This window comes from Brassica napus, unplaced genomic scaffold (genome assembly GCF_020379485.1).
Source record: "Brassica napus cultivar Da-Ae unplaced genomic scaffold, Da-Ae ScsIHWf_363;HRSCAF=573, whole genome shotgun sequence".
Lineage (NCBI taxonomy): Eukaryota > Viridiplantae > Streptophyta > Magnoliopsida > Brassicales > Brassicaceae > Brassica > Brassica napus.
In genome coordinates this window covers 176,852-193,877 of record NW_026016444.1, presented here as the reverse complement: position 1 = coordinate 193,877, position 17,026 = coordinate 176,852, and the positions used below count along the sequence as shown (strand labels likewise).

Here is a 17,026-nt window from a genome sequence, read left to right as displayed (position 1 = left end):
AAACATAACTGGGCCTACTACAAAGTCAGAATAACAAAGGCTTGGCGTAGCCTTAACGCTTAACCAGAGACCGACTAAAGTGAATCTATATATATATATGTTTCACGATCACGCAGACCCGCTCGAGAGATAAATTAGACTAAAGGAGGAGACGAAGATTTGTAACACTCAGGGCAAAAAGAAAGAGAGAGAGATGCAGATCTTCGTGAAAACCCTCACCGGAAAAACGATAACCCTAGAGGTTGAGAGCAGCGACACCATCGACAATGTCAAAGCCAAAATCCAGGTTTCAATTTAGGTCTTCTTAGTTCGTTTTCAATTACGAAGCTCTTGCTTTCTTGAATCGATCTGAGTTATTCGATTTGAATTGCTTGAGAACTAAACCACTAAAGATCAACAGTATTCATCTTAGATTCTGCGTGGAAGAGTAGTACTGTGTATTGAAACTGAGCTCTGCATATGTTAACTTTGAGACAGGACAAAGAAGGTATTCCACCAGACCAACAAAGGCTCATCTTCGCCGGTAAGCAGCTTGAAGACGGCCGAACCCTAGCCGATTACAACATCCAGAAAGAGTCTACGCTTCATCTCGTCTTGAGGCTCCGTGGTGGTACCATGATCAAGGTCAAGACCCTCACTGGCAAAGAGATCGAGATTGATATCGAACCAACAGATACTATTGATCGTATCAAGGAACGTGTTGAAGAGAAGGAAGGCATCCCTCCCGTCCAACAAAGGTATATAAAATTCACTTGTTTTCTTTATAGCATATGTTATTTGTTGGATTCTAACGCTTTGAAGTGTTTGTTTGCAGGCTTATCTATGCTGGAAAACAGCTTGCTGATGACAAGACGGCCAAAGATTACAACATAGAGGGTGGCTCTGTTCTTCATCTGGTTCTTGCTCTTAGGGGTGGTGGTTGTGTTCTTGCTCTCTGATTGTGTTTGAAATCAAAACATGTATCTCTTTTTTTTTCTATCTATTTTACTCCTATGGTGGTGGAAATTGGAATATTATCATGTTTTCTCTGATTCTGTTTGGACTTCATATGAATACTCATTTGGATAATGATGATATTGGCATGTTGGTTATATTGTCTTCTGGATAATGCATCTTCATAGAATAAATAACACATCTATTATCTGTGAAATAATTTATGGACTATACAAAACAAAAGAAAATTCGCATGAAATATATTTTTAACTTTGGACTATCACATACGAAAAGCATCAGCTTCTCATAGTTTTCTCTCGGGCTGGGAAAAAAACTTGAATGTTAAGAACCAAACCCGATCCGAAAATCCAAGAAATAGTACCGAATTGAAATTGATTAAATATTTGAGTTCAAAAAATTAGTATTTGGAAAACCGAATCTGATCTAAATATAACCGAATGTATCCAAAATTGATTTATATATCTAAATATATTAATTATTTTTAGATTTAATGTATATTAAAAAACATCTAAAACATATAAGATACTTTTAAATTGTCTGAACTATTTCAAAATATATACAAATAGTCAAAATTAAATATCTAAAATAGTTAAAATATACTCAAAACACCAAAATATTTTATATATCTATTGATTCTCTATCCAAATATTCAAACTAAACCAAATAAATTTTGTTTCTAGATTTTGAGAGTATATAATGAATTTTAAAATTTTAAAATTAATTTAAATGGGTTATCTGAATCTGAACCGAATCCACAAAGATCCGAAACGAACCCGAACCAAAATTTAAAAATACCCGAATGGAGCTAAAATCCGTAACTCCGAAAATCCAAAATTCAAATATACCCGAACCAAATTCGGATTGATACCTGAATGCCCAGGCTATTTCTCTATAATAAGTAGCGATAAAGACGACCTGAAACACAGTCGTTAATAAGTAGATATACGGGGATAGGTGCTCATACAAGCAAAGAAGACTGTGATCCACATAGATGTAGGTGATCATACAAACAAAGAAGACTTTGATCCATATAGGGATGGGAATTGGACGGCGGGTGAGACTGGTGCTCATAAGTTTAGAAGACTTGGCTTATCGCGTATGACTGTAAAATATGATCACTAAACTTTTTTTTGATTAATAGGTATCTCAGTTCTATGGGAAGATCTAGATTACTCTTCAAAAAAAAATGCAATCTATAGATAAACTTTTGTACAGGTATTCAAATGAACCGAAAGCGAAGACCTATATCCGTGTGGATGTTTAAGAACAATTTGACTTAAGTCTACGCAGTAGATAGATCTAAATTTGTCAATCGGGATCGCTTGACCGGGCCCGGTTCAAAACACGCAAAGCCCGTCAATATTTAGAACCGTAAAATCATATTATGACCAAAGTAAAAACAAACAATATTTAAATAATGAAATGCAAATGAGAATTAAGTATTTAAGAACAAACTTGTGTTATGTTCCACACTTTCTATTTTCGTCAAAATATGCTCTAAATTATTTTTGTTGAACCACTCTAGAATATCATCTAAAACCATGAGATTTAAGTTTTAAACTTTTCAACTAATAAACTTCATCTAAATACTTTAAAATCACTTGAAAACTTTAAGGGAATGTATTCAATCTAAAGTTTGAGGTGATTGATCTTTTAATGAGGTTTCAGATGATTTTAATGAACTACAGCGTTTTAGGTGATTTTTGTTAAACCACTCTAGAATATAAACTAAAACCATGAGATTTATTTTTTTATTTTTTTTAACTAAGAAAGTTCATCCAAACACTTTAAAATCACTTAAAATTCTACAATTTAAAATATTTTCAATAACATTGGATTTTACAGTACATTAAAAACTCTGTAAATTAATAATGTTGGGACTATGATATTTTTTTAATTTATAGAGTTATTATTTTACAAAAAATTATTTTCTGGTTTTTTTTTAAATTTTAGAATATAATTGATTTTATTGTATATATACTAATTAAAATTTTGAAATTGACTTTCACGTTATTTTTATTGTATTATCCGGTATATATAAAATATATTTTATAAAATTTAAATGTGTTTTAGATATAATTTTACTAAATATAAGCAAAATATATTGAAATGTTAAGAAAATACAGAGATAATTATATTGTGAAATAAAGCAACTAATAAAATTTTTGGTTTGTACTTATATAAAATGTATATATACAAAAAATATTAATTTATGATTTCAATGGGACTATATATTTACATAATATTTTCTAAAATATTATTATCCTATTGTTTTATCGATTTTTGTGTCATATTTTGAACCGCCTAACTCGGGACCGAAGAAATTTATTAATTTATCGAGTATTAATTTATAAAATTTCTATTGTGCTTTATAAAATATCAAATTCAATAACAATGTATATTAAATTAGTTTTTAAAATTCATATTTGAATAACAGTGAATTTATTATTTTAATATAAATCACCTCAAACTCTCATTTGAATACACCCCCAAAGATCCACAACTTCAAATATTTTAATAACAGTAGATTTCAAAATACTTTATGAAGTATCAAATTCAAAAACAATAAATTTTATATGAATTTTTAAAATTCGTACGTGAATAATAATATAATTTTAGATTTTTCATTTTAATACAGATCACCTAACTCTCAGTTAAATACAAGGTTATTAATTACTAACCTTGTAAATTATTTGATGTTGAATTTGGACTGGACTACACACATATCTTTTTTTTGTAATTGCATATGTTATAGATCTGTATAAAAAATAAATAAATAAAAAGAAAAATATTTCTACAACTATATTTGTTTCCCTACATGTTAAAATTAAAGTTTTAGCAGATTTCTGTAGTTAAGCTTTTATTATTGTTTGAAAAATTAACATAAAACATAATTAATAATTTAAAGGTTGTAAATAAAAATTAAGATGTAATATGAATGGTTTTGTTTGATTTCTGTTATGAAACTTATATTTTTCACTTCTTCATTGAAACTTAAACGTTTTTAAGATACATGGAAAAATAAACATAAAACAGAAATTATAATGAAACAGAAATAGTAATAGTAACAGTAATAGTAATAAAGACCATATCAATTTCCATATAGTTGAAAAAAGAAAACTTCTGTATATTAGTAGACAGATATTAACTTCCATATACATTATTTAAGACCTTTAAATCTCCAGTACTAAATCCAACATAAAATGGAAAGTGGTAATTCATTTCCTGTAAATTAACACATCATTTAAGGAAAGAGATATAGAAAATATTTATAATTCAAGAACAAAATCCTAACGTTCCTAATTGTATATATTTCCATATACGTCACACCGAATTTTGATGTATAAAAGAACTAACGCAACTAAGAAAAACAAAATATCTAATTAATCACACAATTCTTCCTCCTCAACAACCCAAAACATTGATAACCTCTGTGAGTTTTGCAATGATGAGAGGTGCTGCTTCGACCGAAGTAGTAGCAGTCATGGTAATGATGCTAGCGGTATTGAACCAATTAGAGAGTGCTGCTGCTAATGATTCATTATCATCAAACAAAAGTTTTTGTAATATTTATAGAGGAAGTTGGGTCTACGACAATTCTTACCCTCTCTATGATTCCAAGTCTTGCCCTTTTATCGAGAGACAGTTTAACTGCAAGTCCAATGGTCGCCCCGACCAAGATTACCTCAAGTATCGTTGGCAACCATCCGGTTGCAATGTCATAAGGTTATTAATTACTCTTCTTTTTTTTTTATACATTTAAGACATTATCGCTACATAAATCTGGTGAGAACGATTTGCGGAGTCATTAGCATTGTCACACATGCATGTGTCTCAGTGTATGCTAGAATGAAGCAGAATTAGTCATGTCTAATCCACCATAAGGGGACTAAATAAGGATTTTTTTTCTTTTATTATCGGTCCTAGAAATATTTTAAAGTTGAGAAAAATTATTATTTGACGTGCAGATTCAACGGCTTAGATTTTCTGGAAAGATTGAAAGGGAAGAAACTCATGTTCGTAGGCGACTCACTGAGTCTTAACCAATGGCAGTCTCTCACGTGTTTGCTCCACAACGCCTCACCAAAAGCTAAATTCGCCATTACTCGTTCCCCTTCTGGCCTCTCCGTCTTCTCCTTCCCCGTAACGTTCTAACTCCATTATATATCTTTTTTTTTACTCACAAGGTATCAGTCCGGTTTAGATTAATTCTGGTTCGGTTTGTATAAATTGCATGCAATTGCAGGCTTACAATGCAACGATTATGTTCTCAAGAAATGCGTTTCTGGTGGATATAGTCGGAGCTCCACCAAAGCGAGTGATGAAGCTCGACTCGATCTCAACCGGTTCGCTGTGGAAAACCGCAGACGTTTTGGTCTTCAACTCTTGGCATTGGTGGCTTCACACCGGCAGAAAGCAACCGTAAATTTTCATTTCATACACATTTTGTATATCTTCTAGGATCTAGAGATCATTAGTATATAACTAATTTAATTTTTTGGGGGTGCAGATGGGATGCAGTTGAGTATGGAAATGTAACGGTTAGAGACATGGACCGATTAGTGGCGTATGAGAAAGCCATTAGGACTTGGGGTATGTGGATTGACCAAAATATTGATCATTATAAAACTAAAGTGTTTTTCCAAGGTGTCTCTCCTGACCATGCCCGGTAAGTTCCTTCTTCATACATCTCCTTTTCTATTCCATATATACTGGAAATCATCAATGATAATGCTGATATCAACTATAAAGATAAAGACTTGGATATAATCATATAAGATTAGAATTCTAGACTATGCTTTGCTTATAAAACAGTTATATAAATATACTTTTTAGGATGTTATATAACTATTTTGATAAAGGCTTTGAAATTATATTATTAACATGGCTGATATTACAGGTCAAAGGATTGGTCGAAGCAAGGTGGTAATGGCAGCTGCATTGGAGAAACAAAGCCGGTTATGGGATCAAACTATCCGGCAGGGCCACACCCAGCAGAAATGGTGGTGGAGAAAGTTATAAAGACCATGAAGCATCCGGCGCGGTTAATGGACGTGACATTAATGTCTCAGTTAAGGAAAGACGGTCATCCTTCGGTCTATGGATTCGGTGGTCACAAGAACCCGGATTGTAGCCACTGGTGTCTTGCTGGAGTTCCAGATAGCTGGAACCAGCTACTGTACTCTGAGTTATTTCATTCTTGATTCCTGATGGATATAGAGAGTCTCGAACATAGCTCAATTCATTATTGTACTTTGGTTATTTTGAATGAATTATGGCCCAAGTCATTTCGGCTTATGATATAGTTTTCATTGAAAGATGTCTTAAAATCATCACTCAACATCTCCGTAGGTACATACAAGCAATCAACAAATGATTAGCAAGGTAACATCTTTAGACGCATTGTATTTTATCTCTTCAAATCTCCATATACATGTGAAATCAATATATTAATAAATAAAATAAATTAATATTTTTTCCGGAATTGAATCAATTCAAAATATAACACAATTTAACAAAAAAATAATAAGATAATAAATATTTAATTTTTCTTATAAACCCATGATCCTAATAAAACATAAATTAATAATTACTAGTATGTATGAAGTTTATATAATATAAATAAATATTATAGTATCTATATTTATTTACAGTGAAATCTATTTCTAATTTTTATTAACATTTTGATGCTATTTTGTCAGATAATATCTAAACCCCATCAAGATTATATATTGCATATTTCAATATAACCAATAATCTAAAATACAAATAATATAAAAAATGAGTTTATTAAATATAGCGAATACACAACATCATAAAAATTTGTTCTTTTGTTTGCATAAAATATACACATAAATATATTAATTTTATCAATATTTTCTTCTTTTAAAATTAATTTTTTATAAATTTATAAATTAATAAATATTAAAATCTCAGTATTATTAATGAATAAAGTTCTCAAAAACTTCATCATATAATAAATATGTTATATTATGAACAAAAATAAATATTTTACTAAAAATAAATTTAACACAATATTATACTCACTTACTAAATGATAAATTCCAAAAGAGTACATCTAATTTGTTTGCTAAATAGATAATTGGTTCTCCTTTTTATTTATTTTCTTTAATAGTTGAAAGATTTTGTGAGAACTCTTTGATAATGATGTTTTAGCTACACAATAAGGCACTGTTCGTTTCTGTATTTGATGCAGCATCTAGATGTATCTTGATATTGCATCCGGATGTTTTCTTTTTATAATTAGTATTTGTATTCAGATACATCATATGGATGTTAAGTTGTTCGTTTTTTCATTTTAACTAATAGTATTTGAATCAAGTAAAGTGGATGAGCTTCAAAAAAGGTTGGCTTCACTGCGAAAAATCTGAGAGTCAGCTATATATATGCATATAATTAAAGAATAAAAAAAAACAGTTTCCATTTTCTATCTTTTTACAGTGTTTGACAGAGATTGTGGTAATCATGTCTTCTTTGAGACAACTAACTTATTACCTTCCCTTTCGCTAACTAATATGAAGATGTCGTCATGAACGTTGCCACTTCCCCAGATTATAATAATAGAGAACTTTAGTGTATCATTACGAAAGTAAAAAATAATTATTTGGAAGCTGTTTCCTGCTATCAAATTTCAAGAGAATTCTCAAAACCTAAGAGAATTATTACGAAAGTGTATCATTCTCAAAACAAATTCACGTTTTACTGATGTGCGACTAAAAATACTCGTTACGAGATTCTTGACTGCCTGATTTTCCATACCGAATACATCCATATATCAGTTACATATATATATATATAGTAGTCTTGGTGATTTTTATCTCACCTTTAACCCTAAAACTCCTGTGGTGAACTTCAGTAATGCAAAGGAAAATAAAGGGTTTTTTTTTTTGTAAAAGGGCTTTCAGAAATAAAATGTCTAGCGGTTAGGACATTGGACTCTGAATCCAAAATAAAGGTTCGAGAGAAAGTTTCTTGCGATCCATTGTAGTTTTGGCTCGTCGGATATATTCAAGCATATCCTTTTCTAATCTTTGTCCAAAGAGGGAACAAAACATAGCCAATTGAGTTTCCCCATCTTGATTTTAAACCTTTCTCCATCATTTTTGCCAAATCCTGTGTTTATATTATTCGTTATAAAATTCTCTAACGTATATAATATTAGATTTTAACTCTTTACAAAAATTATGAAAAGTTCAGATGAGTTTTTATACCTCAATAATTCTGTTTGGACGTAGGTTGAAAAAAATAACGTCATGGAGACTTTTTTCTAGGACTTTTCTTAACTTAGAATTTTTTTCCATATCTGCTGGATTAGTAAAGTTAATTTGATGGTGTAAAATATTATCTCAAACGCGAAAACAATAGGGAAAAAATTATAGTGACTTACCGTATCTTTGATTCAAATATCGTGAAAGGCCGGCTTGCACAATTCCAAAAAGAACATCATTCACCGTCTAATTAAAAATGAGACAATCAAATCAATTCATGAAAAGATTATTTAAAATAAACTATTAAGCAACGTACCATATTCATCGCATTCTTCACCACTTTCACATCATCCAAACTAATAATTCGATGAATAAACTTATTAATGCTAACTGTAGCACCTGGTTTACCATTAAGAGGTGTTGCTTTGTCTCCAGGAAAGCATACGATTACCATGGATTTAAAAATTTCAATGCAAGTGTGAAACATTAGTCTTACTATAAACCAAAACCAAGTAACCAATGACCAACAAGCAAGTAAACAATAAATTTGATAAACTTTTTTAACTACTGATAAAAAAATGTAAAACCACATAATTCTTGCAAAAAGAAAACTTTTCCTTCTTTTGCTTTCGTTGTGTAACACGATCGAAAGTAACAAGGGAAGCTCCATAGATGAAAACTACCCTTCCGTATGAAAAACGACAAGATGGTTCGAGGTGGCTCTGATTGTTATAATGACGTTTATGGTGGTTATCGTTGATGACGACAACAACTAATTTTCTGAAAAACCTTACATGGATCGTGAGAAGAACAATATTTTAGGAAAGAAGATGAAAGATGAGAGATGCAGATGTTGCATTAGTCTCTCACGTTTAAGGAGATACATATTTACATATATATGTGCATACATTTAGGTTAGAAAAAATAGTGATTTGGTATTGATTTATAATTGATATCTTGCATATTTACATTGTTTTATCCATTTATTCATGTGCATTTTCATCATATAGTTTAGGATTTAGCCATGTCTAGGTTGCATTTTGCATACATATGTCTCTATCAGGTAGTTGAGCACCACATGGAGTTTCTGGAGACATTTGAGTGCATTTGGAGCTCAAAAGGAGGTGATTAGAGTGAGCTTTGGACGAGCACTGCTGGAGCGACCTCTCGGAGCGACGGCATGAGGTCGCTGTGCACCACATCCCGGAGCGACTCATCCAGAGCGACACAGCAAGGTCGCTCGCGTTTTCATCACTGGGAGACGCGAGAACAAGCTCGGAGCGACCTTCCAGAGCGACGTGCTGAAGTCGCTCCCGAAGCTTGGAGCGACGTCCCAGAGCGACAGGAAGAAGTCGCTCGCGAATTCACCACCCGGAGACGCGAGAACAAGCCCGGAGCGACCTCTCGCAGCGACACAGCGAGGTCGCTCCCGAAGCTTGGAGCGACTTGTCGGAGCGACAGTCTGAGGTCGCTCCGTGTTTTGTTTCTGCTCGAACTTGTGTTTTCTCAAGGGCATTTTGGTCATTTCATTATGCACGTTTTTATTTTCTAAACCTATGTTTTATTACTCTGTAAGCCACCAGGGGGAGGATCATCTTTTGTTCTTAGAAAAACCACCAAAAACCTTTGGAAAGTGATCTCTTTGAATCAATTGATCAGTTTTATTATTGAAATTCTGTGTTCTTATTTATATTTTGTGTTTCTCTGCATGATTAATCTGAAATCCACCATGGGTTTAAGAGGAATCATGGAGATTAGTGAGTAATCACCTTTTGAATTCATGGGTTAGGGAGATTAAGGGTGATTAGGTTAGAACTAGGATGTTTTAGTGTAGATCATTCATATTGCCTTGCTAGTAGAGTGAACATAAAGCATCTTCTGAGTTGGCCACTCAGTTGTTGATCCTTAGGCATTTCTCACCCGAAAGGTGTTCGATGAAATGCCCGAGATAACTCTCCTAGACTTTTAGCATACCTTGCCAAAGACATTTGTTGTTAAAGATGCTAAGATAGCTAATAGACTTGTTAGTAATGATTGCTTTCATATATTCAACCAAAGACATTTGATGCTTGAATTGTGTTAAGTAAATGAACATTCATCTAGACATAGAGTTTGTTTAGGATTGTGTCTAAGCTTAAGGTTAATAGATTGATTGATCGTTTGCCATCTTTAGTTCGAGGCTTGATCACCCGATGTCTAATCCCTATATCCATGAGTTCTCTTTTCCAATAGTTAAGAAAGTATCGTTTAGTTATTCCTATTAATTAGTCATAGTTAAAAACCCATCTAAATCATTGGTTGCACTTAGATTAAGTGATTACTTGCATTCTCGGTGCTTTAGTATCTCTCAGAACTGGTTCGACAATCATTTATACTACAGCATTTGTCTTAGGAGCCTTGAAAACTCCTAACATCAAATTGGCGCCGTTGCCAAATTCTGAGTCGATTTGAACATTGAGATTTAGTCAATTGCTTGAGACTAAGTCATTTTTATTTTCTTTTGTTACTAACTCTTCTTCACCTCCCTTTAATCTACAGGTGTATGAACTTGAGGAGCAAGGGTCCATCAAACCTAGTTCCAAGAGCAGCAGACATCAGAGCTTTAGAGAGAGAGTGTGCTAGAAAGAGAAGAGAAGAAGACCATCAGGCTCAATTGCAGAGACTGAACACTGACATGGGAGACGTTCATCAAGAAGATGCAGGCGTCAATGGCGCTAACAACAATGGTCCACCTAACCAACAGCGAGCAGCTCGCCCCATTGGCACTTACGACCGTCCCAACATTCATGGTCATAGATTGGGAATCCGAGCACCCGCCGTGGCAGCCAACAACTTTGAGATCAAGTCAGGACTCCTCAACGTGATCGAGAACAACAAGTATCATGGCTTGGCTCTCGAGGATCCATTTGATCACTTGGACAGGTTCGACAGCTACTGTGGGTTGTCAAAAACCAATGGTGTGTCCGAAGATGCTTTAAAGCTCAAGCTATTCCCTTTCTCTTTGGGGGATAAGGCACGTCAGTGGGAGAAGTCTCTACCCAGCGACTCCATTACCACTTGGGATGACTGCAAGAAAGCATTCTTGGAGAAGTTCTTCTCTACTTCAAGAACTGCTAAGCTGAGAAACGAGATCTCCAGCTTTCAACAGAAGGGCTTGGAAGGTTTCAGTGAAGCCTGGGAGAGATTCAAGGGCTATCAAGCTCAATGCCCACACCATGGTTTCTCTAAGGAGAGTTTGCTGAGCACATTCTACCGTGGTGCTCTACCTAAGTACAGAGCCAGACTGGATACAGCTAGTAATGGGTTCTTCTTGGGGCGAACTGAGGAGGATGCAGAGGAGCTGGTTGACAACATGGTTAAGAGTGATGCAGTCTACAGTGGAGACCACGACAGAAGCAGTAGAACTGAGGATAAGCAAACGAGGAAGGAGTTGAAGGCTCTACAGGATAAGATAGACATCCTCCTTGCTGATAAAGCTACCCAAGAGCAGCTGCACTTTGTCGGCAACCCAAGCCAAGAAACACCAGCTGTTGTCCATGAAGTTGAGGGTTTGGAAGGTCAGGAAGAGCTGTGTTTCATCAACAACAATGGTAGCTGGTACAAGAAAGAACCCAACTTTCAGTACAACAACTACCAACAGAAGTCCTATTCCAACAACCAGCAGAGTGGTTATCAGCCTCGGAACAATCAGCAAGGCAGTTATCAACCTCAGCAGAACCCTCCTCCTGGTTTCAACAACAAGGGCAACCATTCTTCCCAACAACAATCTAATCCCTCTACCTCCACTCCTCAGGTCAGCAGCACTGATGCTCTACTGAAACAAATCCTGGAGTCTCAAACAAGAAGTGAGAAGCATGTTGGCTATGAGTTGAAGAATCTTCACTCAAAGATTGATGGGAGCTACAATGAGCTCAACAACAAGTTCAGAGCTTTGGAGAACCAGTTTGCTGCCATGAACACTCAACAAAATCGCCAACAAGGTTCTCTACCTGGTAAATCTGAGCAAAACCCAAAGGAAACCATGAAAGCTATCACTCTTAGAAGTGGTAAGGAGTTACCTCAGAGAACTCTCACCAAGGATGCTGAGAAACAAAGTGAGGGGGTTGCCATCACCATAGATGATGAAGTGGTGATTGTTGATGAGAAGATCAATGACGAGATCTTGGAAAAGATAGTGGAAGCAAAAGGAAAGGGAAAGGTTGGAGAAGAGAAGAAAACAGTTAAAGATGGTGAAGTCGTCTCTCCTGCAAGTGAGAACTCTTTTGTTCCTCCTGCCTATGAACCCAAGCTCCCATTCCCAGGTCGATTTAAGAGGCAGCTACTAGAGAAGTACAAAGCTTTGTTTGACAAGCAAATGAGTGAAGTCCAAGTCACAATGCCCATTATAGATGCTTTCATGCTGATCCCTCAATACAGCAAGTTCCTCAAAGATGCTGTAGCTGCAAAGAAGAAAGAGATGGAGGGCATGGTGATTCTCACTCATGAGTGCAGTGCTATCATTCAGAGGCTGGTCATTCCAAAGAAGCTAGAAGATCCTGGATGCTTCACATTACCTTGCGCTCTAGGGCCTATGGTATTTGATAGATGTCTCTGCGATTTGGGAGCTAGTGTCAGCTTGATGCCCCTATCTGTTGCTAAGAAGCTGGGTTTCACTCAGTACAAGAAGTGTAGACTTTCTCTGGTATTGGCTGATCGTTCAGTGAAGTACCCTGTGGGTATCTTAGAGGACCTCCCAGTGATGGTTGGAAATTATGAGATCCCTACAGACTTTGTGGTGCTTGAAATGGGTGAAGAAGCTCAAGACCCTTTAATCCTTGGAAGACCTTTCTTAGCCACAGCAGGAGCTATAGTTAATGTGAAAGAAGGCAAGATTGATCTCCATCTGGGTAAAGGGCACGTTCTGCATTTCGACATCAAGGAAGTAATGAGGAGGCCAACAGTTCAGGGCCAAGTGTTCTACATCGAAGAGATGGATGCCCTTGCTGATGAACTCCTAGAAGAGTTGTCACTAGAGGACCCTCTACAGCATGCTTTAACTGTAGAGAAGGAGGCTGAGGTGATCGAGAACCTGGAGAGTACTGCCTATGGGATGATGCTGGATTCACACCAGGCGTTTGTCAGTAAGGACCAGTATGAGGAGCTTCCACAGATGGTTCACCAACAAGTCTCAGTCACTCAACGAGAGGACAACCAGCAGGATGACTGGAGTGAACTAAAGGCACCTAAAGTGGAGCTTAAACCTCTTCCCCATGGTGTAAGGTATGCATTCCTTGGTCCTAATGAAACTTACCCTGTCATTGTGAGTAGTGAACTTACTGAGAATGAGCTATCTGAACTTTTGAAAACACTTAAAAGATTTAGAAAGGCAATAGGTTACTCACTAGATGACATCAAGGGGATATCACCCTCTTTGTGCATGCATAGGATACATCTTGAGGATGAATCAATGACTTCTATCGAGCATCAAAGAAGGTTAAATCCTAACCTGAAGGATGTTGTAAAGAAAGAGATTCTTAAACTCCTAGATGCTGGTGTTATTTACCCTATCTCAGATTCTAAATGGGTATCACCTGTGCATGTTGTACCAAAGAAAGGTGGTATCACTGTGATCAAGAATGACAACGATGAACTGATACCAACAAGAACCATCACAGGTCATAGAATGTGCATTGATTACCGAAAACTAAACTCTGCATCTAGAAAGGATCATTTTCCACTACCATTTATTGATCAGATGCTAGAGAGACTTGCAAATCACCCATTCTACTGTTTCCTTGATGGGTACTCAGGATTTTTCCAAATCCCCATACATCCCAATGATCAAGAGAAAACGACATTCACATGTCCCTATGGCACCTTTGCATATCGAAGGATGCCATTTGGTCTATGTAATGCTCCAGCTACCTTTCAAAGGTGCATGATGTCAATTTTCTCTGATCTGATTGAGGATGTTGTGGAGGTATTCATGGATGATTTCTCTGTCTACGGATCTTCGTTCTCTGCTTGTTTGTCAAATTTGTGCAGGGTCCTACAGAGATGTGAGGACACCAACCTTGTGCTGAATTGGGAGAAGTGTCACTTCATGGTCAAAGAAGGGATTGTGCTAGGACACAAGATTTCAGAGAAGGGGATTGAGGTGGATAAAGCCAAGATCGATGTTATGGTTGGTCTGCCTCAACCAAAGACAGTGAAAGACATCCGGAGTTTTCTTGGTCATGCTGGATTCTACAGGAGGTTCATCAAGGACTTCTCCATGATCACTAGACCTTTGACCAGGCTGCTGTGCAAGGAAGCTACTTTCAGTTTTGATGTGGAATGTCTACAAGCTTTCAAGAAGCTGAAAGGTGAACTCGTTAGTGCCCCAATTGTCCAGCCACCTGATTGGGATCTCCCTTTTGAGATCATGTGTGACGCCAGTGACTATGCTGTGGGAGCTGTTCTGGGGCAGAAGAAAAATGGCAAAACTCATGTGATCTACTACGCCAGCCAAACCCTCAATGATGCTCAAATGAGGTATGCCACAACAGAGAAGGAGATGCTGGCAATTGTTTTTGCCTTCGAGAAGTTCAGAAGTTACTTGGTTGGGTCTAAAGTCATTGTCTACACAGATCATGCTGCCTTGAGACACCTTCTAGCCAAGAAAGATGCAAAACCCAGGCTTTTGAGGTGGATCCTTTTGCTCCAAGAGTTTGATATGGAGATCAAGGACAAACCTGGAGTTGAGAATGGAGTAGCTGATCATTTATCCAGGTTGAGGATAGAGTCTGGTGTCCCAATTGACGAAGGACTTCCTGAAGAGCAGATCATGGCTATCGAAGCAGTGATAGCAGTTTGTGAGACTGGTAGGAAGCTGGAAGAGGTCAAAGCAACAGAGGAGAAAGAACCTTGGTATGCTGATTTGGTTAACTACCTAGCCACAGGAAGAGAGCCTTTGAATCTTGTAGGCTATGCCAAGAAGAAGTTCTACAAGGATGTGAAAAGATATTACTGGGACGAGCCCTACCTCTACATTCTCTGCAAAGATCAGCTTTATAGGAGAGTGGTTGCAAATGAGGAGATTGATGGGATCCTTGCACAGTGTCATGGATCATCCTATGGAGGACACTTTGCCACCTTCAAGACAGTTGCAAAAGTATTACAAGCTGGATTCTGGTGGCCACACATGTTCAAGGATACACAAGCCTTTGTTTCGAAGTGTGATTCTTGCCAAAGAAGAGGGAACATCACCAAGAGGAATGAGATGCCTCAAAATCCAATCCTTGAAGTTGAAGTGTTTGATGTCTGGGGTATTGACTTCATGGGCCCCTTTCCATCATCCTTTGGCAACAAATATATCCTTGTGGCTGTTGATTATGTCTCCAAATGGGTGGAAGCCATAGCAAGCCCCACCAATGATGCTAGAGTTGTAATCAAGATGTTCAAGAGCATCATCTTCCCAAGGTTTGGAGTTCCAAGAGTTGTAATCAGTGATGGAGGTTCCCACTTCATTAACAAACTGCTTGAGGGACTTCTCAAAAAGAACGGTGTGAAGCACAAGGTGGCAACTCCTTATCATCCCCAAACAAGTGGACAAGTTGAGATTTCTAACAGGGAGATCAAATCTATTCTGGAGAAGATTGTGGGGATTACAAGGAAGGATTGGTCCAATAAGCTTGACGATGCACTTTGGGCTTATAGGACAGCATACAAGACACCACTGGGCACTACACCTTTCAACCTAGTGTATGGGAAGGCTTGCCATCTGCCAGTGGAACTTGAGTACAAGGCACTATGGGCAATAAAGTTGCTGAACTTTGACATCAAGAGTGCTAAGGAGAAAAGGCTCTTCCAGCTACACGAGCTTGATGAGATAAGAATGGATGCTTTTGAGAACTCAAGAATCTACAAGGAAAAGACTAAAGCTTTCCATGACAAGAATATCCTGAAGAGAGAGTTTAAAGAAGGAGACCAAGTTCTTCTCTACAACTCTAGACTGAAGTTGTTTCCAGGAAAGCTTAAGTCAAGGTGGTCCGGTCCTTTCAAGATCAAGGAGGTTAGGCCATATGGAGCAATAGTCTTGTGGAGCACTGATGGAAGAGACTTCACAGTGAATGGACAAAGGGTTAAGCTCTACATGGCCAATGCACCAGAGGAAGATGGAGTTTCCACTCCACTGTCTGATCCTACCCCGGCCTAATCTAAAAGGAAGGCAAAGTCAAGCTCGGGACTTTAAACAAGCTCACTTGGGAGGAAGTCCCATGCGTATCCTTGTATATATTGCATTGGTGTTTTTCATTTCTCATCTTATTGCATAAAAAAAAAAAAAAAGAGAGAGAGAAGTTGTATGCAGGTACTTGATCGGTTCAGTTTTGAGAAGGAGTCGTGCGTGGGAGCGAGGTCTCACAGCGACACCTCGAGGTCGCTCCAGCTGGGAGCGAGGTTATGGGAGCGACACCTAGAAGTCGCTCGCGGTTTCGTCGTTGTCTCGAGAAAACAATCACCTCAGAGCGAGGTCTCGGAGCGAGGTCGAAGGGTCGCTCCAGCTGGGAGCGACATTATGGGAGCGACACCCTCACGTCGCTCGCGTTTTCGACGGAACGGGCACTCAAGAACTGACGCGGAGCGAGATTTCACAGCGACACCTCGAGGTCGCTCCAGCTCAGAGCGAGCTTTCTGGAGCGACACTCCGAGGTCGCTCGCGTTTTCATCAACTCGCGACGCGAGGAAACGCCTCGAGAGCGACCTCTCCCAGCGAGACCCTCACGTCGCTCCCGCACCGGTTCAGGTGAAAATGGTTAAGAAGACAAGTTTGTAACCCACCCACTCAACCTTCCACTTCCGGCAACAAATCCCCATCCCTTGCT

The 17,026-nt window shown here is 37.3% G+C and overlaps 2 protein-coding genes and 1 non-coding gene across 3 annotated transcripts; 2 read left to right on the top strand and 1 right to left on the bottom strand.

The window, feature by feature from the left end:
* The first annotated feature begins 21 nt into the window (after positions 1 to 21).
* LOC111215568 (ubiquitin-NEDD8-like protein RUB2) lies at positions 22 to 1,091 on the top strand. Its single transcript, XM_022719224.2, has 3 exons — positions 22 to 286; positions 478 to 737; positions 815 to 1,091. The coding sequence occupies exons 1-3, from the start codon at positions 194 to 196 to the stop codon at positions 936 to 938; spliced, it is 477 nt and encodes a 158-aa protein (XP_022574945.2). The 5' UTR covers positions 22 to 193; the 3' UTR covers positions 939 to 1,091.
* Positions 1,092 to 4,112: 3,021 nt separating this feature from the next.
* Positions 4,113 to 6,243, top strand: LOC125603626 (protein trichome birefringence-like 43). The gene is made up of 5 exons (XM_048774523.1): positions 4,113 to 4,680; positions 4,923 to 5,097; positions 5,201 to 5,376; positions 5,465 to 5,623; positions 5,855 to 6,243. The coding sequence occupies exons 1-5, from the start codon at positions 4,400 to 4,402 to the stop codon at positions 6,156 to 6,158; spliced, it is 1,095 nt and encodes a 364-aa protein (XP_048630480.1). The 5' UTR covers positions 4,113 to 4,399; the 3' UTR covers positions 6,159 to 6,243.
* Positions 6,244 to 11,298: 5,055 nt separating this feature from the next.
* On the bottom strand, positions 11,299 to 11,405 carry LOC125603633. Its single transcript, XR_007335594.1, has one exon. It is a non-coding gene; the product is annotated as a small nucleolar RNA R71 (small nucleolar RNA).
* Positions 11,406 to 17,026: the final 5,621 nt, after the last annotated feature.

What these genes read in the sequence shown, in the direction of transcription:
- LOC111215568 (XM_022719224.2), top strand. Translation starts at nt 194, where the DNA reads ATGCAGATCTTCGTGAAAACCCTCACCGGAAAAACGATAACCCTAGAG. An exon ending in ATGTCAAAGCCAAAATCCAG is followed by an intron (nt 287 to 477) that starts GTTTCAATTTAG and finishes ACTTTGAGACAG; the next exon opens with GACAAAGAAGGTATTCCACC. An exon ending in ATCCCTCCCGTCCAACAAAG is followed by an intron (nt 738 to 814) that starts GTATATAAAATT and finishes GTTTGTTTGCAG; the next exon opens with GCTTATCTATGCTGGAAAAC.
- LOC125603626 (XM_048774523.1), top strand. Translation starts at nt 4,400, where the DNA reads ATGATGAGAGGTGCTGCTTCGACCGAAGTAGTAGCAGTCATGGTAATG. An exon ending in TCTCCGTCTTCTCCTTCCCC is followed by an intron (nt 5,098 to 5,200) that starts GTAACGTTCTAA and finishes ATGCAATTGCAG; the next exon opens with GCTTACAATGCAACGATTAT. An exon ending in CACACCGGCAGAAAGCAACC is followed by an intron (nt 5,377 to 5,464) that starts GTAAATTTTCAT and finishes TTGGGGGTGCAG; the next exon opens with ATGGGATGCAGTTGAGTATG.